General features: G+C 34.7%; 1 protein-coding gene across 1 annotated transcript in view; it reads right to left on the bottom strand.

Moving 5' to 3' along the window:
• LOC109076969 (diacylglycerol kinase delta-like) overlaps nt 1-7,497 on the bottom strand; it is an 18,775-nt gene extending 11,278 nt beyond the window's left edge. Inside the window, 9 exon segments of the mRNA XM_042771841.1 lie at nt 750-834; nt 912-1,051; nt 2,121-2,229; nt 2,320-2,482; nt 4,648-4,750; nt 4,824-4,949; nt 6,490-6,596; nt 6,729-6,861; nt 7,393-7,497. Of these exon segments, the coding sequence (XP_042627775.1) occupies nt 750-834; nt 912-1,051; nt 2,121-2,229; nt 2,320-2,482; nt 4,648-4,750; nt 4,824-4,949; nt 6,490-6,596; nt 6,729-6,861; nt 7,393-7,446 (1,020 nt within the window). The 5' untranslated portion in view covers nt 7,447-7,497.
• Between the last annotated feature and the right edge of the window lie 5,003 nt (nt 7,498-12,500).

Below are 12,500 nucleotides of genomic sequence, written 5' to 3'. Positions count from 1 at the left end.
CAACTGTAAAATTACAACATTTTTAATTTAGTAGAATCACTGTGTTTATTTTTTCATGATTTTCGTTGCTTGTTTAAATGTTGTGATTATATATCAATACAACTATAACAACAATTATTAATACTTTTAATACCATTGTTTTTATTACTTAATACAAATATGACTATTGTGATACAAAAAAAAACAATATTTGTATTTTAAATTAAAACTGTGAAATTAAAATATTTAATTATACAATAATATTTATGGCTGTCATAATATCTTAATTTGTAATTTCTTTTTATTTTGTAAAAAATCACAGTACTGCGCTTCACTTTGAAACACATACTTATTTTATTAAAGTACCGCATATATTTATTTAAGATTTGATAATTGCACTAAGCATTTAATTTATTTTAATTCATTATGCAACCGTACTGTACAGTTTATATTTATATACTATTATAGTATTGAATTAACTTGTAATTAAATTGTTATATTTTTATTTAATTTTCACATTTTTGTTATGTGCTTTTGTGATTTTTATTATTGTTTTTTTATTATATATTTAGCTTTAATTAATTTTTATTTCAGTTAATTTTTTTTTCAGCTTTAACAAAAACATTTTTTTTTTTTTTAATTATGTTTAATAAGTTTTTCAGAGGAATCTGATTCACAGTGAAGGATAAATACTTGACGTACAATAAAGAAAATGTCCAAATGAAGGCCATTTATTCACACACAGCAGCATGAACTATCATCAGTGTTACCTCTGAGTCCTCGCTGCAGTCCTCTGTTACCGTGGAGCTGGAGTGTTGCCGTGGTAACTTGGTCTCGTATACCATAATACTCCATCTAGGAGAAATAAACGTGTTTAAATGTTTGTGAAGGACAGGAACAGACTGCGACAGCGACTTCAGACACACACTGACCTGTCCAGCATCTTAGTACTGGCTCTCTCCAGTTTCTCCAGAATCTGCGGTAACTGTGTGTCATCATCACACGCCGAGCCCCACCCCAACACTCTGGCCAGGTCATTTCCTGTTCCCAGAGGAAGTACGCCGAGCTGGCACTGCAGAGCCAACACAAAACAACACACATCAACACTCTTCTTGACATAAACCTGGAACGCAAACAGAGCTTGGATGAAGATGGGGTTGATTCCCAGGAAATGCATGAACTGAGAAAACATAAACCTTGAATGCAATTTAAGTCGCTTCAGATAAAAGCATTTGCTAAATGCATAAATGTTAAAATAAAACACACACACACATATATATATATATAAATAAACAGAGCTGATTTTCAGCCAGGCACAAAAGAATCCACCACCAGGAGGCAGCAGAAGCAAAGAAACTGTGTCTGAAACTCTATTGTGTCCTACACTTTATGCCATATTTAGGGGCCTAAGAAATTAATTTTTATTTTTCCCCCAAATTCTGTTTTTCCAATTTAAATTCAAAATTCAGGTTTTATTTTATTAATTTGTATTAATTTATTTATTAATATAATTTTATTATTAATTATTATTTAATAATTTTTATTTAACTATTTTCTGAATTAAAGTTTAATAATCAAAAGACATGTCTAAATAATTGAATTCACACAAATGTAAAAATTTAATAATCTACAATTTTAACAATAATAGAGTCCTATAAAATATGTATTTATTTATTTATTTTACAAATTCTGTGTTGTCTTTTAATTTTTCTGGATTTATTAGTTAATACAAATGTATTCTCAAAAAAGGTAATAATCAAATGAAAGCAAAAAACTTTAATGAATCTTTAAAAATTTAATCAAATGATAATTTAACAATTCCTTTTATTTTCTGGCAAAAAAAGGGTGCTGCACAACAGAGGTTTCTTGTTAAAAATTAAATATAGAAGAAATGGTGTGATATTCCTTTTAAAAAATAAAGATTTCATAATTGTATTAATATTATTTGAGAAGTACATTTTACAATACAATAGTAAAATATATTTCTGTAACGATTTCATTAAGTTAAAATGAACTTTTATTTTGGCGGGTTGCCTTTAAGCAATGATGAAAAGCCAATGTATTGTAGTTAGAAAAAAGCAAGCTGAGATTCTGCTGTTTTCGCAGTATTATTATGTATTCGTTTGAGAATGAATTTGTACCTGTTTGTGTAAAGTCAGCGTGTCAATCTCTGATAAAACCCATCCGACGCTGCCGTCTCCTCCACACACCAGAATACGAAACGTGTCGAACTTCTGAAACAGACGCAAGCTGCGGCACAAACACAAACACAGGTTCAGATGTCAGTGAGCAAATATGAAGCAGGGAGTTTCTGTGAACAGGTACAGGTGTATGTTTTACCCCAGATGCGGCCCTCCGTTCATCAGATCGAACACTTGTGCAGGATTCAGCAGCTGCTTAAAGCGCCGCAGGAACTTCACGCCCTGATTATCTCCACTTTTACTGTTCACAAACACCAGCAGCGGACTCGTGCAGGTCGGAGGACACGTCGCCTTCCAGAAACCTACACACACACACACACACACACACACACAGACAGACACACACACACACAGAGACACAGACACAGACACACACACACACACACAGAGACACACAAACACACACACAGACACACACAAGACACACACAGACACACACACACAGACACACACACACACACACACACACACACAACACACACACACACACACACAGAGACAAAAACACACACACAAACACACACACACAGACACACACACACACACACACACACACACACACACACACACACACAGACAGACACACACTCACACACAGACACACACCCACACACACACACAGACACACACACACACAGAGACACAGACACACACACACACAGAGAGAGAGAGACACAGAGACCTACACGCACAGACACACACAGACACACACACACGCACACTCACGCACAGACACACACACACACACACACAGACACACACACACACACACACAGATAGAGACTCACAGACAGACAGACACACACACACACACACAGACAGACACACACACACACACACACACACACACACACACACACACACACACACACACACACACACAGAGAGAGACAAAGAGACACAAACAGACACACACACACACACAGAGAGACACACACACAGAGACACACACACAGAGACACACACACAGACACACACACCACACAGAGAGAGAGAGACACAGAGACACAAACAGACACACAAACAGACATACACACACACACACACACACACACACACACACACACACACACACACACACACACACACACAGAGACACACACACACACACAGACACACACACACACAGAGACACAGACACACACACACACACACACACACACACAGATAGAGAGAGAACACACACACACACAGATAGACACACACAAACAGACACACACTCCCTCACACAGACAGACCACACACACACACACACACACACACACACACACACACACACACACACACACAGAGACACACACACACAAACACACACACACACACACACACACAGCACACACAAACACACACACAGAGAGAAACACACACACAGAGAGACCACAGACACAACACAACACAAACACACACACACACACACAGAGACACACAGAGACACACACACAGAGACACACACACACACACACACAAAGATACACACATACAGAAACACACACACACACACACATTAATCTCAGTTATGTTAATTGCAATTTCTTAATACATTATTAAAATGAAAAGTTGTATCTGTTAATATTATTATTGGACCTGAGCTAACATAAACAGTTGTGACGTTCAGCTTCAATTTAACTTAATTTAATATTTTTAGTTATTTAAGTAATTTCAGCTTCAGTTTAATTTGATTGTATATTTTTAGCTATTTTAATAATTTTGTAATATGCTTATGTCTTTTATTTTTTTTAGACTTTGTTGTTTTCACCATTGACACAGCTCTGTAGTATTTATTAATATTCTGAATTGGCTTTCATTTTTTTATTTTCAGCTTCGATTTAATTTCATATAATTCAATTTGATTTTATTTTATATATTATATATATAAATATATATAATTATAATTATTTTATTTTATTGTTATATGCTTTTGTCTCTTTTTTGTTTGTTTGTTTATTTGTTTTTGGGACTTTATTACAAAGTGTTACCACTGACATTGCATTCTAGTATTTATTGATATTTTGAATTAGCTTTTGTTTTTACATTTTCAGCCTTCATTTTATTTTATGTTTAGTCATTTTAGTAATTTATTAAGTGCTTTTGTCATTTTTATTAGTTTTAAGTTTTGGGACTAAATTAACATATTTAAATACATTTAAATATTGTAAATTGTTACCATTTACACAGTAGCTGTTATTCTTACATTTTCAGCTTTCATCTTATTTTAGTCTTTTATGTTATTTTAGTGTTCATGTTGTTATGTGCTTTTGTCATTTTTATTAGTTTGTGATTTTTTAAAAATATTTCTGTTTCGCATTAATGTGTTTTTATTTCAGTTTAGGTTTTAGTAATATTAGTACTTAAATGAGCTTAAATGAATAATTGGATGATTCCATCAGATGGCTCTTTCTGATTGGTCATCTCTGGGAAAGTGTTCTGATTGGTTGTTTCTGAGGGATCGTTCTGATTGGACGCTCACCGTCTGAGTCGATGCTGTTGAGGGCGGTGGGTGGAATCACTGAGACTTTACACTGACCCAGCGGGCACTTCGGCGAGAGCTGGTCTTTGCACCCAGCATGCACCTGGAGAACATTGAATTCCATTAAATTAAGAAAATGTCACGAATGTCAAAAATGTTACCTTTCATGCACTCACCATGGCTTTGCACCATAAACAGCGGCAGTCCTGCAGTCTCAGGACGCTGCCGCAGGTTTTATCGCACACGGTGCATTTGGCGCTGACGGGCAGATTCCCCTCCAGCCACTGATGAGGCATCGAGATCTACAGAGTTTACAGAGCTGTTAACTACCCGACGAGTGATCAGATCAGATGTTAACTGAGCTTCTTACACAATAAAGAATCTCATAAGATGCTGACTTCCTGCATGAACAGCTCTGGACTCTCAAACAGGCATGAAAATACATAGCAATAGCATGAATGAAATAAGTAACGTTGTAGCAATGCATGCAGTGCTTTCTAGATGATACTTAAGAAGAATAATGCAGCCTATTTTCTGGTCCAGGTTTATGCACTTATGAGATCTAAAAAAGCTGTCTAGTTAGGCAGGGTTTTTATCTTTAACTAAAACTGTTAAAACATTTTTGTTATTGAAATTAAAGCTGAAATAAAATAAAACGTAAATATTAGATCGAAAACTCAAATTAAATGAAAATTAGAAATGTTTCCATGGCAGAAATAAAATAAGCCTAAGCACTAAAATTGCTCATTGAAAATAAATAAAAACTAAAATGGAAACGGAAATAAAAATAATAATTAAACTTAAATAGAAATATAAAACTAAATGTGTTAAATATTTTAAAAATGTAATAAAAAATATATTAAAAAAATACAGCAATATAAAAAGTTAACTAAAGCCAAAACTAGTATTTTTTTTTTATTATTAAAATAAAACTTGAAATAAAACAAAATATAAATATTAGAAAACAAACTGAACGAAATTTAGAAATGTTCTCTTGGCAACTAACTGATATTAGTTTGAGTTGAAGCACTAAAATTACTAAAAAAAATAAAAAATAAAGCTAAAAATAAAAAAAAATATAAAAAATCTAAATGTAATATTAAAATAATAATAATAATAATAATATTGATACAAATGTTGACTAAAACTAAAGCTGTTAAAAACATTTTTGTTAATTAAAACAAAGCTGAAATAAAATAAAATATAAATATTAGATGGAAAACAAAAATGAGAAATATTGCCTTGGCAACCAACATAAATTTATGTTTAAGTACTAAAATTATTAATTGGAAATAAATACAAAATAAAAAATAAACTAGTAAAAATCAGGCAGAAAATAGAAAATAGTATAAATTATTAATTGGAAATAAATAAAAAATAAATAAAAAATAAACTAGTTAAAATCAATAAACAGCAGAAAACAAAAATAGTATAAATTATTAATTGGATATAAATAATAAAAAATAATTAAAATAAACTAGTAAAAATCAGTAAACAGCAGAAAACAGAAAACAGTATACATTTTTAATTGGAAATAAATAAAAACAAATAAATAAAAAATAAAAATAAACTAGTAAAAATTAGTAAACAGCAGAAAATAGTATAAATTATTAATTGGAAATAAATAAAAACTAATAAATAATAAAAAATAAAACAGTAAAAATCAATAAACAGCAGAACATAGAATCTGATATAAAAATTTATAAAAATTAACAAAATAGTATAATAAAATAACTAAAAATTAGACAAAAAATATAAGCTAAAAAACTTTATAGTATATAAATAAATTCCAAACTAAGAGTGGAGCCGAGCCGGATTTGTTTGTGCATGACTAGCACTCACCCCATCCTCATCCTCCAGAATGTCTTTGCCGATAGAAGCTAGTGTCGTCCATTTGCAGTTATTAGTGGCTCTGACCGCACAACGCTTGTGAGCCTTGAACTTACACACTGTACGACACACAGAGATTTCAGTCGAGTCAGCACGTAAACTCATTCAAACCATACAATTAAAAATCAACCTAAACAAGAACCTCTAGTTATTGCATATCAAATGAGAATACATCATAACGAGAGCCGGACCTTCGCAGGAGAGTCCGTGAGACGTGACTCCAGACAGAGCCTCCCGACAGACGTTACAGTACGTGGGGCGAGCGTGAGAGCAGGCGTACCAGTTATGCATCCCAGAGAAATGATCCATACTGAACTGAGTGGACTACAGCAGAGACACAAGCATTAAACTGAGCAAGAGTGACAGCAAAGACATTCAGAAATCCTTGAGCAGCAAATCATCATATTAGAATGATTTCTGAAGATCATGTGACACTGAAGACTGGAGTAATGATGCTGAAAATACAGCTGCGCTACAACTAAAAACCGAAATAAAAAATAAATTAAACCTAATAATCATAATTAAAAACAAACAAAAGCATGTAACAAAATTAATAAAAACAAACTAAAAAATAATAAAACTAAAATATCAAAATAAAAAGCCAAATAATATATAATAATACCAAAATGACACTGGAACAGAGCTGAACGGTAGTGTGTATTATTCAAAGTAAAGTTTTGGCAAACCAGAAACAGCACCAAAAAATACGGATGGTAGTTTTGAGTCACTGCTGGCAATTAAACTAGAAATGAATCTGAATTCTGACTCATTTTCTGTGTGAAAAACAAACAAACTGATTTTCCACTGCTTTAGATTTCTGTGTGACCCGTCTCTAAACATATCGTGAAAACTCACCTCAAAGTGTTCTCTGTTCTGAACACTCTTCAGTGCTGCGATCCATTCCTCCATTTCTTTCCTGTTCTCCGCACACAGAACCAGTCGACGACACGGAGTGATTACCTACAGAGAGAGAGAGAGAGAGAGAGAGAGACAGAGAGAGAGAGAGAGAGAGAGACAGAGAGAGAGAGACTCAGGAGTCGGTCATGAGAAACTGAAGTAACCAGAACAGATTAGTTCAAGTATTATAAGCTGCTTTACCCACAAGTAACCTTAAATGTGTGTGTGTGAGAATGTGTGTGTGTGTGTATGAGAGAGTGTGTGTGTGTGTGGTGTGAGAGAGAGTGAGAGAGAGAGAGAGAGAGAGGGAGAGAGATGGAGGAGAGAGAGAGAGAGAGAGAGAGAGAGAGAGAGAGAGAGTGTGTGTGTGTGTGTGTGTGTGTGTGTGAGCACTCAGGGCTTCAGAAACATGTGTTTCTGCCACAAACTAAGGCCAAGGAACAAGGAACCCCCTGTCCACTTCACTTACACAGATACACACACACACTCTCTCTCTCTCACACACACACACACACACACTCAAACACACACACACACCAAACAGCTCTAGTTAATCATCTTACAGGGTGCCAGCTAGGGTTGGCTGACAGATTGAATATATTTGCAATGATTCAGCTTAACATTTAAGGATTTAAAGAAATAGTTGAAATTTACCCTCAGTTCACCCAAGATGAGTTTGTTTTTTCATCAGATTTGTAGAAATGTGTCATCGCATCAGTGTCTCAGCAACGGATGCTCTGCAGTGAATGGGTGCCGTCAGAATGAGAGTCCAAACAGCTGATAAAAACATCACAATAATCCACAAGTAATCCACAGCACTCCAGTCCAGCAGTGAACAACTGGAGAAGATAAAAGATGAAACACATCCAGCATCGAGGTTATTATGGATTATGGACTTATATTTATTAGTTAAAAACATCTTAATGCTGGATGTGTTTCAGCTTTTGTCTTCTCCAGATGTGAACTGATGGACTGGAGTGCTGTGGATTACTTGTGGATTATTGTGATGTTTTTATCATCTGTTTGGACTCTCATTCTGACGGCACCCATTCACTGCAGAGCATCCATTGCTGAAACACTGATGCAATGCTACATTTGCCAAACCTGATGAAGAAACAAACTCATCCTGATCTCTGATGACCTGAAGGTGAGTAAATTTAAGCAAATTGTCATTTTTGGCTGAACTATTCCTTTAACAAGCTTTTAGTGGCCATTAATTTCACCTAAATACAGTGACATTAGATTAGTTTCACATGTTTCTATTTTCAGCTACTCATGGGTAAGACAGTGTGTTAAGAAATGTATAAATAGCATTTGAGTAGCAAAAAAGAAGATAAGATCAATTCATTTCAATTTCCGTCAGTTCATGAGTGATTCAAACAAATAGTTTTCATAATTACTCACAAATGTCCACAGATGCGTGCGTTCCTCATGTTTAGTGTATACCTTTATGCATTGTTATATAAATGAAAATGCTGAAATATTCTTATATAATATAAAAATGCCGTGTTTATTTTTATCTAGATTTTAAATGCACTTTACAAAAAGGTCTTACTTGTTAACATCAGTTAAAGCATTAGCCAACGTGAACTAAAGGATAATACATTTATTGAGAAATAATGAGAAATACACTTCTATAGCATGCATTATTCTTTGCTAACGTTAGTTAATAAAAATATAGTTGTTTAGTGTTTGTTCATGTTAGTTCACAGTGCATTAAATAATGTTAACTTTTAATCATAAAAATGCATAAAAATTAACTAGAATCAATAAATGCTGTAGGCATATTGTCCATTGTTCGTGTTAATTAATGTAATAAACTAATGTAAACATATAAAACATTGTAAGTTATACCAACATTTTGAATCTCGGTAACACTTTACAATACGGTTAACTACTTTAGTTAACATGAACTAAGAATGAACAATACTTCTACAGCATTTATTAATCTTAGTTAATGTTAATTTCAACATTTACTAATGCATTATTAAAATCAAAATTAACATTAGTTAACATTAACATTAGTTAATGCACTGTGAATTAACATGAACTAACAATAAACGACTGTATTTTTTATTAACTAACATTAACAAAGATCAATAAATACTGTAATAAATGTATGGTTCTTGGTTCGTTCCTGTTAGTCAATACATTAACTTAAATTAACTAATGGAAACTAATTGTAAAGTGTTACCTGAATCTCTTTTGCAACCCATTTAAAGCCACTTAAGTAAATAAATGAATTAATAATTGTTAGTAAATCCATAAATATCAAATATCATTAAATGGAAATTATTGAGATACACTTTAAAAGTCTGAGAGCACATTAAAAATCAGGGATACAAAACCACATTTAAACCTAAATAGAAACGTTTAGGGAGTTAAAAGGATTGAGATGAAAGAAAAAGACACATTGTGATGTTTTGTTCATTGCAGCTCTGTTAATAAAAGGACCAAAAAAAAAAAAAAACTCAAACAAACCTGAAATGAATGCAAACTGATATTATCAATAACATTTTTATACTAAAAATAGAATCGTCACTAGTGGCCTGAAATGTCAGGAACTTATCACAACAGCCAAACCATCAAGCATTCAAAGGCCTAAAATAGCGTGCGTGTGTGTGTGTGTGTGTGTGTGTGTGTGTGTGTGTGTGTGTGTGTGTGTGTGTGTGTGTGTGTGTGTGTGTACGTCTGCTTCCTAATCCGTTTCCTCCAGCTGCTGACAAAGACCCTCTGTTCCCACACGGATAAAAATAACTCATGCCTTTCCTCCACCAGCACACACACACACACACACACACACACACACACATATAAATCGATCATATTATTCATTTCACAGAGTACACAAGCTGTCTCATGAAAAACCAACTAAAATACACAGACACACGGATCAGCTGACACGCAGCGGAAGAGAGACAGACTCACACACACACACAGAGAGAGAGAGAGAGAGAGAGAGAGAGAGAGAGAGTCAGCTTGCGTCTGGTTAATGTCTTTGATGTAGATCTTGAAGCCACTTTTATTCCTCACACAAACACACATTATCAGCGCTGTCATAACACCAGCTGAACCGTGTCATACGACTCAAAGAGCTTTTGGGGTTCAGTTACATAAGCTGAACACATCCTGTTTTAACACTTTAACACACAGCTGCCACACTAAGCTAATAAAGCACCTAATGAACTATCAGTTTCAGACTAATCTAATGCTTTTCACTACGCTTCACCCTGGGTTAAAGGAACAATTTGCTGAAAAGGTCCTCAATCTCAGGTCAACCGAGATCAGGATGAGTTTGTTTCTTCATCAGATTTGGAGAAATGTAGCATTGCATCAGTGTCTCAGTGATGGATGCTCTGCAGTGAATGGGTGCCGTCAGAATGAGAGTCCAAACAGCTGATAAAAACATCACAATAATCCACAAGTAATCCACAGCACTCCAGTCCATCAGTTAACATCTGGAGAAGACAAAAGCTGAAACAAATCCAGAATTAAGACGTTTTTAAATAGAATATGAGTCCATAATCCATAATAACACTTCCTCCAGTGAAAAAGTGCATCTCCTGTTGTCTTTCACATCAAAATCCAGCCACATATTTGTTTAGAGCTGTTTAAACGCTGCTTGATCTGTGCAGATTTCTCTCCTGATTCACACCAGAACACTTTTTCACTGGAGGAAGTGTTATTATGGATACTAGCCTATAAACATATTTTTAGTTAAAAACGTCTTAATGCTGGATGTGTTTCATCTTTTGTCTTCTCCAGATGTGAACTGCTGGACTGGAGTGCTGTGGATTATTGTGATGTTTTTATCAGCTGTTTGGACTCTCATTCTGACGGCACCCATTCACTGCAGAGCATCCATTGATGAGACACTGATGCAATGCTACATTTCACTGAATAAAAACATGAAATTCCATTAAAAACATACCTACCAGTGTATATGCAATTAATTTGATTAATTAACTGGCATATTATTATATTAATGGAATGACAGCCCAATTCTAGAAAATATCTCAAATTTACAAGCGTTTAACATGCAGATCTAATCAAGACAGTTATTCAGACACACACACAGAAGCTGATGTCATACTGAGTCCAAGGCCACAACACAGACACTGGACACAGTGTACAAAACACACACACAAACCTACCGAAATGAAGACATACGACACGCTTGAATCGTTCACATATAAAGCTATTTATATCATAGATTTATACAAAATCTCACTCTAGCCCTGAAAAAGAACATCGATTTACTTTATGAATCATTTCCACCTCGTCAGATTTCGCTCACATCTGTGGCTAATAAATGTTTAGTTAAAGCCCATCCTGTAATTTTTCTGTGAACCAAAATAATGTATTTTGAGGTTTTTTAAAAGCCGATGGGGTCAAACGCTGTTTGGACTCCAGTATTTTGAGGTTTTTTCAAAGAGTAGATGGTGATTTTTGAGTAGAACTATCCCTTTTTACACACACACACACTCTCTTTTCTTATAATTTCTCTTTTTCTTTCCTCTTACTTATTTGCCGGCAAATCAGACGCTCCAATAAACCTCTTCTTTCTCCTTTTGTCTCTCTATCGCTCTCTCTTCTCCTGTCTGTGTAGGTTGATCTGAGCCATATGGAGATCTACGAACCGGCTCAGCGGCAAATCATTCCTTATTCTCCTTCCTCAGCTGATCCATGTCTCTTTCCTTCCCTCTCTCTTTCAAAGACTCCTCCCTGTTTCCATCACGATGACTCAGAGAGCCGCGTCCCGCCAGAGACCCTCCCACAAACCAGCAGCAGGCAGAAAAAATGCATATGAAAACACAGCTAACACGCACACACAGCCCAGAACAGACGGAGCATGGAAAAGCGCGAGCTCCTCCCTGCAATTAAAATGAAATCAGTCCAAATGTCAGCTATAAATACATGAACGCACACACATGTGCTCCAGACTATTTCAGGCCGTTCTGTTTATCAGATCCAGAATAAACACACTCCGCATTTTTCTCAGAAGCTTGATTTCCTCGCTTTAAAATGAAGAAACACCACAGAAAACACAAGAAACAAGTGTGTTT

The sequence above is a fragment of the Cyprinus carpio genome, chromosome A15 (genome assembly GCF_018340385.1).
Source record: "Cyprinus carpio isolate SPL01 chromosome A15, ASM1834038v1, whole genome shotgun sequence".
NCBI lineage: Eukaryota > Metazoa > Chordata > Actinopteri > Cypriniformes > Cyprinidae > Cyprinus > Cyprinus carpio.
This window is presented reverse-complemented; position numbering and strand designations above follow the sequence as displayed.